This window comes from Kryptolebias marmoratus, linkage group LG1 (genome assembly GCF_001649575.2).
Source record: "Kryptolebias marmoratus isolate JLee-2015 linkage group LG1, ASM164957v2, whole genome shotgun sequence".
Classification (NCBI taxonomy): Eukaryota; Metazoa; Chordata; class Actinopteri; order Cyprinodontiformes; family Rivulidae; genus Kryptolebias; species Kryptolebias marmoratus.
Window position 1 is genome coordinate 14,252,860 of NC_051430.1, and position 13,463 is coordinate 14,266,322.

At 40.6% G+C, this 13,463-nt stretch overlaps 1 protein-coding gene across 2 annotated transcripts; it reads left to right on the top strand.

Moving 5' to 3' along the window:
- The first annotated feature begins 582 nt into the window (after positions 1 to 582).
- On the top strand, positions 583 to 13,323 carry rab11fip1a (RAB11 family interacting protein 1 (class I) a). Of its 2 annotated transcripts, XM_017417288.3 has the most exons (6): positions 583 to 1,302; positions 6,453 to 6,889; positions 7,026 to 7,947; positions 9,303 to 10,670; positions 11,360 to 11,465; positions 12,029 to 13,323. In XM_017417288.3, exons 1-6 carry the CDS (start codon positions 953 to 955, stop codon positions 12,227 to 12,229), a joined length of 3,384 nt encoding a protein of 1,127 aa, XP_017272777.1. In that variant the 5' UTR covers positions 583 to 952; the 3' UTR covers positions 12,230 to 13,323. The 2 variants fall into 2 exon arrangements, with proteins under 2 accessions (XP_017272777.1, XP_017272778.1); XM_017417289.3 differs by lacking the exon at positions 9,303 to 10,670 and having other exon boundaries at positions 586 to 1,302.
- The last annotated feature ends 140 nt before the right edge of the window (positions 13,324 to 13,463 follow it).

A 13,463-nucleotide genomic window follows, 5' to 3' on the forward strand; every position in this document is an offset into this window, starting at 1 on the left:
AGTTCACTAAACTTTTACTGTTGTGGAGGAATAAAAAAAAAACCCTTCTCTGCATTTTTGATAATCCACATTTCTAAATATTTGTCTGTGCTTCTATCTATCTATCTATCTATCTATCTATCTATCTATCTATCTATCTATCTATCTATCTATCTATCTATCTATCTATCTATCTATCTATCTATCTATCTATCTATCTATCTATCTATCTATCTATCTATCTATCTATCTATCTATCTATCTATCTATCATATTTGTTTTGTTTTACCCCCAAGTTTTCTTTAGAACTAATGTAAAATAAATTATAGTTTAGAACACTTGTTATGGTTTAGATTCACGATTTTTGTCACCTCACGTACTACAGTAGAAATTAAATATAGTCCTTTTTAATTTCCTCACTTTTAACATACCAATTTATTACCAGCTCGAGTAGTTGGCAGGATAAATTAACGGTCTGCGTTTTGCACCGCCCCCATACTTCATTGTCCAATCACTGTAAGGTTTTAGGAAACTGACAAAATCCTCAGCCAATCAGCGAGCTCTATGCAGAGTGTGGGTGGGAACTCGTAACTTCAGGGAAGTGAACTGAACTGTGAAACTCGGTGAAGGCACAACAGGACAGTTGTGTTTATAAAAAGCTTCCTGATAGAAACTGTCACACTAGTCATGTCCTGGTCGAGTTACCCAGGCTAGTCCTTTTGTTAGGTTATTTAACCGACTTTTAACTAAACTCAAGTGTTATTTCGGGGTTTTGAAGGGTAGCTGGACGTTAAAGTGAGCTTCCTGAACGCTGGTTAACCGAGACAGAGTCAGAGGACGCCGAAGGTGAAGAACTGAACTTCAGGAAAAAGCCTGGCTGACACTCCTACGATTTAGGCGATTTTTCCATTACTACAGTTCGGATCAACTTTTTTTAAAACTGTTTTTGGGTTAATCTCCACGTCCTCCCACGATGTCTCTGCTCGACCAGAGCCAGCAGTCGTTCCCGACGAGTGTCCAGGTCACAGTGCATCAGGCTCGGAACCTGCGGGTCAAGGGCAAGAGCGGCACCAACGACGCCTACGCCATCATCCAGGTGGCCAAGGACAAGTTCTCGACGTGCGTGGCCGAGAAAAGCGTGGCCCCGGTGTGGAAGGAGGAGGCTTCCTTCGACCTGCCGCTCTTCCACCCGGGAAACGCCGAGCGGTGCACGCTGTACGTCATCGTCATGCACCGGGCCCAGGTGGGGCTGGACAAGTTCCTGGGCCAGGCTGTGGTCAACCTGGTGGAGCTGTACGACACGAAATCCCGCAAAAAGACGGAGTAAGTCACACCGCGCACACTCTTTATGGTTAACCTGTGCTCTGGGGTTCAGACAAATTAATACTTTAAAAAATATATATGGTCCCTGTTGATTCTTGAGAAGAGTGCAGCATCACCTCAGAAAATGGAGGCGTCTAATTAAAGGCCTTTTCCTCTCTCTCATATGATTCATCTCCATTATTAATCCCACAAATCAATACCCAGGGTTAGTTGTTTTATTGAGAAATATATCTCCATTTTCACTTAGTGATTTCCACCTAAATTAACCTTTTTAAAGAAGCACTTCTCAGAAAATGTCTCCATCCAAATTAGCCCCTGAAATGTTTTTTACTGAATAACCAGCTTGCACTTTTTTATGCATTTTCGTCTGTTATTTTTGTTCTTTTAATTTGTAATTTATTTATTTGTTTTCTAATAAATCACCTCTTTTGTGGTTTTTCAGACAGCCAGCTTAATAACCTGTCAGCGCAGTGATCCGCATTATCCTAAAAGCTGAAAAAAGCATGTATCCGTGCTATTTTAAAAAACACAATTACTGCCATAAACTGCTTCTTCTCGTGAAACCGAGAAGCTTTCCATTGTTTGAGGTAAACAATGGCAAAAGTTGCTTTGAATTAAATTTTCTTCAGCACAGCCATAAATCACAAATGCCACAGCTGGTTTTGCTTTTAGTGCATTTTTTTTACAAGCAATTGGTACTGAAATCAGTAATGTTTTTTTTATTATTATTATTATTATTTAAGGGGAACTCAGGAGAGATGTTAGAGTAGCAGCCATATTTTACAAGCCAGCAGAGAAAAACATTTTAATAATTGAGTTTTTTGAAAGTTGCATTAGCCTGTGAGGAGCTTTGGGATTTTTAGGGCTAACTGATATTAGTTTCTGACACAATTGAGGCAAAAAAAAAAAGATTCCTGTTTTTATCAAGGCACCATTTATTCTACTATGGTTTAGAGAAAGAAAAAAAAGAAGAGTAGATCAGATTGTAAACAGGTTGTTTGGTCCAATGTGTAAAATTTATGGACATCTATTGTCTCAAATTGCTTAGCTGCCTGTCACATCTTTGGACATAAACAGCTTGTATTAACAGTTCTGTTTCTCTACGAACAAATAAAAACAAGTCACACTCTTGTATTTCAGTGGAAGTGTCTCACGCCTTCTTCCTCTTACTGGTTTGCGGTTGTGAAAAACTGAAAACGCTAAAAAAAACCTCCTTTAACTGTCCTGTCTGCCTTCGTTGGGTCAGGTCTTCACAGGTTGGTTTTGAAGCCAACGTTGCCACACGCAGCTCGATGACGGAGGCCTAACCTGGAAATCTGCCTTTCACTCTGCTGCTGATAATCCCACGCATTCCTCTGGCTATTGGGCTGCTCACACCCAGATTTACGTCACATAAATCAGGACGTTTCTCCGTAGACTCAGCAGAGGCGGTGGCATGAACCAAAACAAAAACATGGCTGCAGTGTTGAATTGGGTTAGCGCTCCCTCCTTTTGTAAGAGACATTTTCAAGGTAAAGAGCCAAAAATAGACTCGCCAAGTTTACTACCCTGGGTAAACCTGCCCAATCTGACCTTTCGGGAAAACTGAGTGAGCTGTGAGCTGTCTCTGTAATCACTCAGCCAGCAGCGATACGACCTCATTTGTTTGGCTATGTTGGCGTCTTATCTGAAGTTTTATCTCGTGTTTGCTCAGCTCCCTCTTTTTTTTTTACAGCTTCATGCCGAAGTCCGTTTCATGCTGTTCTCCTTCCTGAGCTCCTTCATTCTCCCTTCGTCTCCTTTTTAAGATTCAAAATGCACACCGGGGGGATTGGATGTTGCTGTTTTTTCCTTGAAGTGCGTGGTGTTAGATTACTGGCCTGCTTCCCTGTAGTGCTGACACAGGGTGTGACATTCAATACCTTGTTGTCCTGCTGAAAAGTATCCTTGCAATTCTCTCCAATACAAAAGGTTATATTCAGGATGAAATCCTAGCTCTAAACTCCCACTCTATGTAGAAATGGCAAAAAAACCCAACAATCAGAACAATTAGTCATTCTCTTTAATAACAAGAAAATAAATCATTCCATTAATTATTTTTTAGCTTCAGTTTATTTTTAAACAAAGAAAGCATTTCTTGTTCTAGCCAGCTTTTTTTTAATTTTATTTTTTAAACAAATGTACATAGTTTGAGGCAGTGAATATTATCTTTACTGTTAACATAGCAGACAGTTTCATTGATAAATAACCAGAGGAGCACCGGTCGGTTTTCTTGGCCGATTCCAGTTTGATCATTGTGCAGCTTTGACCTGCCGATCCAACCTCAGCTGATTCTGATTTCTCTCCAGGAACAGTGTAATCGCCTACATCTCAAATTATTCTTTACAGTTTTTTTTTAATTTTTTTATAACCAGCAGGTTAGAGAACTTGCTCTTCCACTGGAAATCAACAAATAATGTTAATGATAATCCTCCAAGTTCCTGAACAGATGTGCTTGTACAAATGAAATCCAGCAGGAGAAGAATGCCCATGCATTTTCTTTATGAAGCAGATTGTAGCTGTTTAACATTCCTATCATCTTTTGCACACATCAAAACATAAAAGTGCACCGACTGTGTACAACGGTGTCCCCAAATTTCAGTGGCATATGTTACTATGAAGGACTACAAAAGCCAAAAAACAATGTCAGCAGCAGACGTACCTCCATTAGAATTTTTTTGCTTTCTCCAACTTCACTTTTTTAACACCTTATAAATTTTATTAATATTTAACTTAGAGTTGTCTCCTCTCAGTAAAGAAGCTATTGCTGGAGAAAATGAGCCACTAAGCGATGCTGCATTCACAAAAAAGTCCTTTTTAATTGCAGCTTAGCTATAGGGGATTCGTTTATGGGGAAAAAACCCTCATTTTTTAATTTTTGGATTAGCCAGGGACCAGTCAAGCTGATCGAGCCTAAAATTGCCTGATTCTTGTCAGCAGCTAATTAACTGGAGCTTCCCTTAAACCAGTTTTATAGGGGAAAAAACAGATTTGAAAATCACAGTAACTACACTTTTCAGTCTTTGACTTTGAAACTCAACAGTTTAAGTAAGTGTTGCAGTGATGTAGGATGGACATGTTTAATTCAATTAATGGATTTATTATTATAGATTGGATTAGTCTGCAACATGTCAGTAGGATTATAAAAAATATCCTACTCATGTCTGATTTTATTTAAATGGAGGTCTTTAGTCAGAAGATAGCTGTTTTTAAATAATTGCACGATTCAAATGTTCACCTCAGTTGTCTACATATCAGCCATTAACTCAAAAACACATGCACTAATATTAAATTGGCAACCAGTCAATGTTTTCATTTAGTAACATTGATAATTTCGTGTCCCCTCATCTGAGGTAGCTGTAGCTAGCTGTTGATATTTTTAGGTCATGACTCCATTAGAGCAGTTCCTGTTCTCGCAGGGCCAGTTCTTTAGAGGGCGCGTCATGTGTTCAGACACCTGAGCCTCATTATTTGTTGTCTCAACAAAAAAAACATTTCTATTCAGGGGTTTTCCTTTCCTGGCATCTGACATCAGAGTATTTACTCAACATGAGAATATCCTGCTGTGACTTCGAGTAAATCGTGACTGTTGTGTCCATAAGGAGGTTTTTTTTTATGATGTTTTAAAATCAACAAGCAATGAGATCGTTGCATTATATTAGTGAAAGTTTAATCCTGGAAAGATTTCGATGGGCATGGTCTCTTTTATTGTATTGGGTGGCAGCGTCCTGGTGTTTTTCACAGATTAAACGGCGTCGTTTGTTAATCATTACATGTGAAAGAGAACTTGTACATCAGGGCCGGTGAGATCGTGCGTCAGGGCCGTGCCTCTGTTATATGCAAACAAAACAGAACCTGAATGCCCTGACGTCCTATTAACAGCCACATGGATGCATCTTGTCATCACTGCTGTCCAAGTGCACACCCTGCTGTAATTGTTTTAAACAAGGATGGCAAAGAGTTTCTGAACTGGCCTGAGAGAGTGTTTTTCTGCATGTTCTTAGTTACGGATTGTTTGACACCGCCCTCTTGTATTTAGGGTGTGAGAGAAGAAAGGTCACTTTCTAATTCGTTGTAATTAGAACTCGTTACATCATGTCCTGTACTGCTGCACCTCCCTGAATGTTTGAAAGTGTTTGAGGAATGTTGGTTCCCTCCCAGGCTCGCTTCCTGACTCCTCCCAGAGGAGTCTGTGTGAACGTCTGCTGCAGAAGTAAACCTCCCTGTGAACTGCGGATCACTCGCTTGTTGATGCAACACAAAGTTTTGACCCGTGATGTACATCTTTTTGGTATTAGATAATCTCTTCAAGGAATGGATAGAATAACCTTTATAAGGTCAAGAAACTGTTGAGCTCTGTGTGACAGAGTTGTAGGACTTTATAGCAAAACAAAACGGTAAAAAAAAGGGAAAAAGTTGGCTGCAATGAGTGCTTCTACCACTACAGTTGTAGATATTATAACAGCGGAATTACTTTTAAAGTTGTGCAAATTTCCATTTCAGATTAAAGTTTTAAATTTAACTAATCCTACCATCAATAAAAGGGAGGAAAAAAGTATAAATCACATAACCTCAATTATGTAAGTAAAAATGCTTTTACAACGTGCTGAGATGATGAGAAATCAGACCAAAACTCATTACTTTTTCCATTGGCAGAACAAAGACTTTCGTTTTTACACTTTCCTCAGTTTGATGAGCAAAATTAGCATTTTTAGTCCTTCAGAAATAAGATTGGCTCTTTAGCAGTACGTAGTCCTAATCAGTTTTTTTTTTTAACAAAAAGCTTAATTATAAGCTTGTTAAAAGCTTTGTCTCAGGAATTGTTTCACCTTGTCTGTATTTCTTTAAAACAAAAGCTGCACCTGAATCAAAAGATAACTCACAGAGTGCAAATCAGTGTCTCAGACTATAGTTAATTTTACTTGCCCACTCAAGGTGTTTGTGAGTAAAAAATACTTTGATATACTAATACTGTATGAATTAGTTGACACATTTACCATCTGTTGCTGTGTAATGATGTGCTTTAAAGCCTGGTCTAACAGAATACCTGCTATTAATTGCAAAGTTAAAGCTCTTTTATCTCATTTTCTTCATTTAGTTCATGTTCACGTGACTCAATTTTGTCTTTTCAGTTGGTTCAGGCTGGTGAGCAAAGATAAAAAGGACGACAAGGTGCGAGGGGAGGTGCTGCTAGACATCCAGTTTATGAGAAACAACATGTCCGCCAGCATGTTCGACCTTTCAATACAGGAGAAATCTCGCTCTCGCATCTCTAAGCTGAAGGACAAAGTCCGCGGAAAGAAAAAGGATGGCTTCTCCGACTCCGCTTCAGCTATTGTTCCCTCTGGGAACCAGATCCTCACGGACAGCGAGGGAGAAGCTGATGCACAGTCACTCAGTCAGTCTCCACAAGGGAAGAAGAAGTCCAAACTCAAAAACCTCTTTGGCCCGAAATCAAACTTGCATCGCAACATCTCACAGTCGATGTCCACACTTGGTGCGCTGCCTGAAAAGAATTCATCTCTCAGCAGCAGCCGCTCTTCTGGCCTCAATGTTGATTCTCCTGAAGGTAAATTAACCTTTCTGTGTACACTGTCTGCAGTATATGTTGACATTTCTGGCTTTCGTCTCATGCACGCTGCAAGTTAAATAAGGGTGTTTTGCATCTCAACAGTGACATCATGCTTCTCACTCTCCTCTTACAGGAAAAAAGAAATTCAAATTACTTGGACACAAGCGAACAGGCAGCTCCGACAGCAAGGTGTCTCTGGGTGCTTTCTCCTTACTTGGCCGTTCCAAGCAGGCCAACAGTGACGTCAACAACCTGTGCATCAATGGCAACCATGTCTACGCCGAGGAGGCAGCGGCTAAAAGTGGATCTACACTCAGTCTAAACAGCTCAGGCCAAGGATCTATGGAGGATGTCCGCAAACACACTTCTGATCCTTTTGCAGATTCCTCTAAAAGTGTATCTGTTCCGTCCTATAGTCATGAACCAGATAAAGCTCTAATGGAGCAACAGCACCATCAAGAGGAGGAGATGAGAAGGCTGGCTGAAGAAAAGCGCATCGCAGAAGCAAAGAGGCTGGAGGAAGAGGAGAAATACAGGGCAGAGGCCAAGAGGCTGCAGGAGGAAGAGCAACGCAGACAACAGGAAGAGCAGGATAGAAGAAGACGAGCCATTGAAGATGAAGCGAGGAGGAAGAAACAGAAGGAGGAGGAGGAGGACGAAAGGAAGAAACGAGACAAGGAGCGCAAGATGCTAGAAGCAGCTGAAAATCAGAGGCTCCAGGAGGAGTGTCAAAGAGCAGAGGAGCAGAAACGTCAGGAGGAGGCCTCCATGAGTGACAGACTGTCGTCTCTGTTCGGGATTCTTAGAGGAAAGGAGGAGAAGAAGGAGGAGGTGCAGCCACAAACTAAAGTGGAGCCGTTTTCCGCCCCAGAGTCAACAGGTCCTGGTCAGCCCGTCTCCAGACACTCCACTAACCCTTTTGTAGATATTCCCCTCAGCTCAGATCCTGCACCTGTCAGTCCATCTGATCACCAGAAACCCAACCACAACCCACAAACCCCGTCTGCCACCATGTTCCTCAACCGCACTGCTAAAGTGTCTGCAGTCAAACCCAGGTAGGCCTGCTTCTCTCGCTGGCACTGCTCACACCAAACAAGTTGCACAACACCAGTACTATCAAATGACTTCTGCAGTCAGTTTTCCTTGGTTTATATACTTTAAACTGTTGCTTAATGGAAATTTGAAAACTGTCTTTCATAGTTCTCCAAGGAAAAAGTTCCCAAACTGTTGCCTTTTTATATTAACATTTTATTTACTTGAAGCATTGCTCAACACTGACTGCAACAATACAGCAAAACACACACATAAGCGGTGTATATATTGGTTAAAAATATAATTAGCTGCTGTTTGTTCCTCCCACAGATCAAAAACATGCATGTTAGGTTAATTAGTAAGTCGTAAAAAGAGGTGTGTCCCAAAAACTAAAAAATCTTTAGTTGTGAAAGACATTGCGAATGGTTGTTTGTCTCATTTGTTCCTGTGTCCCTGAGATGGACTTGCGACCTGTCCAGGGTGTCCCCTGCTTCTCGCACAGTGACTGCTGGAGATTCTTGTTTTATTTTATATATTTATTGAAAAGTGTTTAAGCTCTGAAACTGGGAATTCCACAAGTTTTTTGTTCTGTTTCTGGTCAGAACGACTCAAAAGTGCTTTGTCGGAGTACTCCAAGTCAGAATGCCATCAAATGGTCGACGGACCTGTTGGACCGGTTCGACCAGGGTGGGGAAAGAGGCTGTCGAGCAAGTTGTGGACTGACGAGAGCTCGTAAGGAGGGACCGAGTCAGTGTTTCTCTCTGTCCATGAGCAGGGTGACTGGATTTAGACTTTGAAGTAGTTTTTTAACTTGTGCAGTGTCTGGGACTGGACTGGTAATTTGTTCATAATGGTAAGATCGTTATTGTTGTTACTATTTCTGCTGTCTTTGTTTTCAAAAGCGTTTAGGCTTGCAGATAGTAACCAAGATAGTCGAGGTTGTTTCTATCATAGGCCATATTTGTTGTACATTTTTGGTGCGTTGTTGGTTTGCTTATTACGTTCTAAATATAATCATCTTATGGTGGTGTACAGTCATTTCTCAGTCGCAGCTAAAAGTAGAAATGTATCAGTTCTGTCCAGTTGTTGGTCTTTATCACAGAGCAGTGCATATTTTCATGTTCTGGTTATTTTGGGTGGAAATCAATTTTTTTGAGTAATTGAAATATTTTTGTTATAGATTTATATTTTTGATACAGAGTTAATGAATTGTTTAAGTAATAATAAACTGAAGATGGATTTAAGGGCTACAGTATGTTGAGGTTGCGTATGAGGCGTATATCAGGACAGACATCAACTTGTTTGTGACGGGTTGCATATTGTTGAATGTGACTTTGGTCGCACTGACTTTTAGGTTTTTGTTTTCGCTTCTTGGCAGATCGGCTCAAATTTTGGAGTCTGACACTACTGACTGCCAAAGCCCCAGTCAGCTCTGTCCTTCCCCAGCCCACTCTGAGTCTACCCTCTCTAGTCCTCCATCAGAGTCCCCTGAAACCTTCTCCGACCTACTTTCATCGTTGGCGCCGTCAAACATAAGCCAAGACCCGTCGGGTTCTCCTTACAGCAGCACAGAGGATTTGTCTTTTGTGGAAACTGGAGGATCTTCGCCCACCATGGCCGACCAGAAGAGAAGACCACCTTCGTATCCTGTAAACGGAAACCAGAGCAGAGGGAATCATGGTCCTGTCCGCGAGATCCAGAACCCTGCATATGAAGAGACCGATAGAGCACGGCAAGAAAAAAAGAATTCTTTACCACTTCCCGATTATGAGACGCTTTTCTCTAAAAAGAGACATGGAGTGCAGGGGCAAACTAAGTGGGACAACTTAATTGCAGAGGTCAATCAGAAAAACAAAGACTATCCTCCTGAGCTTATGGGTCCTGAGATGAGTGTGGATGGCCCAGCAGAGCCTGCACCGAGTCCTAGGTCATCTATATCACATGACTATGCTGCTATGAGGAAATTTCAGAAGACCAAACCCGTGTCATCAAAGAAAGGAGCATCCCCACCTCCCCCTAAACCAGCAGCCTCACCAGTCCCTCAAACAGTTGTCGATTCTGCCTCAAGTAGCAGGGTGTCAAGAGATGAAGAAAGGAACGTGCAAGTCAGCGTGAACAAAGAAGCGCCAATAGCCAAACCCAGACAACGAGCCAGTGGCACCGAGCCAAAGAAGCAAGAGGAATCTGCTGTGAGGACTAGTGTACAAACGTCGTCCAGTTCGAATGTGAGCAGCACAAAAGAACAGGAGAGCTTTGCACAGCCGAATCAGTTTACAAGTATAGATCTTCTTTCCAAACACAACCAAGATGACCACAGAAAAATGGACGATGATTCGAACCAGCATAGTCCTGCTTTCCAAAGAAAAAATTCACAGAGAGGAAAGAAGATACTTCCAGCCAAAATTCGCTCTGAAAATAAGACTTTCGTGCTTCAGGAGGAGGAGCCAGACTCTAAAGAGGCCAGTCAGCCCTTCTCAGCAAGTGACATGTCCGCCACACAAACTGATGTGCAAACACAAGTCAGTTTGTATGCAGGGGAGGATTCAGCTGGTGCTGAATCTTTTTATGCACCTTCATCTTTGGCTCCCTCAGGGTCCCTCCCGGTGGTTCTGGAAGAACCAGCATCTCAGGCAGAAAATTGGTCTGGAGGGAAAACACCTTTGAGAGCATGGGTGTCGCCCTCCGAAGCTCAGCCTGTCAGTACTCAGAATAGCAATGGAGGTGGGCTAGCCTTAAGTGCACGCAGGTGAGATGAAATGGGCCATTACCATGCCTGCATTTGTGAACTTTTTATCCTCATTCATGTATGATTAAAGGGTTTTCATTGTGGTGCTGTTGCATTTGGTGGCATTAGGTTGCTGGTATTTATCCTGGGTGTTCGGGTTATCTTGGGCTTTGAGCAGCGTTTCTCATTCTTTGCTTTTAGTCTGAAATTGGACTTTGGAATCACTTGGATGATGATAAAATACTAGAAGGGAATGCTGATGATAAAATACACAATGACACCGTTTAAAGAGTCCATATTATGCTCTTTTAAGTGTTCTTAATTCTGTTATAGGTTTCATGTTTACCTGTTTTCAGTAAAAAAATAAATAAATAAAAACTTTGTTTTAGCTCGTCTCTTTAGAAAGTCATTATCTGACTGATCAGTACAAAATGCTGGACTTATTCTTCGTTGTCAGATGTGTGTCCAATGAACACTTGGCAAGAATTAACCAAATATGTTACATGTTGATGTAGTGCTGGGAGGAGAAAAAAACACAGAAGAAAATTTGAATACCCAAAAAGCATAATATGACCTCTTTAATTTTATTTCCTGGTTTCAGTAGCAGGTTCAGACATTAAAAAAGGAGCGAAGTTGTTTTACTAACCTGCATGAAGTTGTTTTAGGTTTGTGGGCTTTACAGTAATATGTAATTCTTTCTTTCTTTTCAGGCCTCATCCCGTGAAGCCATTGAACCCAGCTGAGAGCCAGCAACCCACCAACAGCCCTGCTGTCAAAGAGATAAAGATTTGGGATACCACACCTGGAAAAACTAAGGTAAATCAGCTTTGCACAAGATACATACTTGATTGAAAACTATAACAAACCTAAGATATCCTCTCATAGCAACAGTAGAAGAAATAATGGTGTCTCTTCCCTCACTGCAGCTTCATTTACACATTGATTATCTACAAATTGTTCTCTTTTATTTTAAGACCCCATACGTCTGAATTAAAGCGTAATTAAGATCAAAATGCCCACTGGTAGCTGCAAAATGAATGTTTTTGTTCTAAAGGATTAAAAGTACTCCCAAAACAGTTATCTAAAGCCCCACTTATGTTGTTATTCTACACAGCAAATTGAGTTTTACTCAGTTGGTTTAAAAAAAAAAAAGAGAGGAACTACATTTGTTGTAAAGGATACAGGTGGCACAAAAGCTCAGCAAAACAAGGTTTGAGAACATTATGATATTAAATCATAAAAACCTATTTTTTAAAGTGGAATGAAAGGTTATAAATATAACCTTGCATTCAGTCCTATGTTTTCTTCAGAGATGAACCACCAAGCTCCTAATTCAAAATGTACTTCAAATAAATAACTCCATTCTTCGCTCCTGTCAGGGGGGGGACTCGGGAAGTGGTCCTTACAGCCAGCTGACACAGGAGGAGCTGATCACACTGGTGGTCAAGCAGCAGACTGACCTGTCCAGTAAGAACGCCAAGATCACCGAGCTCGAGGACTACATCGACCAACTTCTGGTCCGAGTCATAGAGGAGCAACCGTCAATCCTGCAGGCGCTCAACGCCACCAAGCCAGTGTGAGGGGATGTTTCGTGACAAATAACACCCCCCTTTAGGGCTTATTTGTGTTTTTATGAGTGTGTTTTTACTGTTCTCATAATGAACTCGTAGGTACGAATGCGTTGGAACATTATGCACTTTGTCAGTTTCAGTCGCCGAAAGGGTGGAAAATTGTTAGAATGACTCTAATTTAGCGATCAATAACAAGAAAGCAAGAAACTTTTAAGCAAATGAATGTATTTGTTTTGACACTAGGGTTCTGAAATATAATTTAGTATGTACAAGTACTGATTTTTGATTTATTTACTATACTTGATGAACTTTAAGAAGATTGTACGTATTTGACTGTGGTCTTTTTAATCTTAATGCTGGCCTTTGTTTAACTTATTGCTGCCTGTTCCCATACATAGTGTACCCTTATTCAGCTGTTTCACATTTTGTTTTTGTCACTAGACTGAGGATGACCTAATTGTTTTGTTGATCCTTTGTTTTCTTTAACTAGACCATTGACAACATTCCTATCTTTGTCGTCACCTCAGTAAATATCACTTAGCTTTTTGTAAAACGGATCGTGGCTGCTGCTGCTGCTGCTGCAAGGAGCTGTTAGTTAGAAAACCTGCAGGGTCTAAAATCAAGCAGCTAATGTATCATGTACTGTGCACAGTTTGAAGTTCCTGCAGATTTTGTTTCATGTGCTCATATAGCACACTATCTGGAATATGCTGAGGCTGAGGACATGGTCATTCCTCTGAAATTACTGAAATGCTTTAATCTCTGTGATATTTGTATTTGTGGAATAAGAAAATGGAGGTAATCAACAGCTATTCAGAGATAAACACTAATATTCAGCCTTGCTTTTGTGTTTGCATCACACTGATGAATGTGTTTGCAGGTGTCATTCCTGAAATAATTGTAATATTTACCTTCTGTATGTACAGGACTCTGCCTTTCTGCCCTTTTATATATATATATATATTTCTTTTTTTTTGCTCAAAGAATGTACAGCTTAAATAATCCAGTGTTTCTCTGACACTATTGCTGATGTAATCTTCCTAGACGTCTATTTTCTCCAGCTGTTTTGTTTATTTGCAATAAAGTCACTAAGTATTACAGCAGATGGGTTTTTGGCTGAGATTGTTTTATGCGAACATTTTGTCATTTCAGATAAATATATTTCACATATTCAAGGAAATGATTCCTAAAATTTGCATCATTTGGCACCTAAACCAGACACTGCATTCATATTTCTAACATA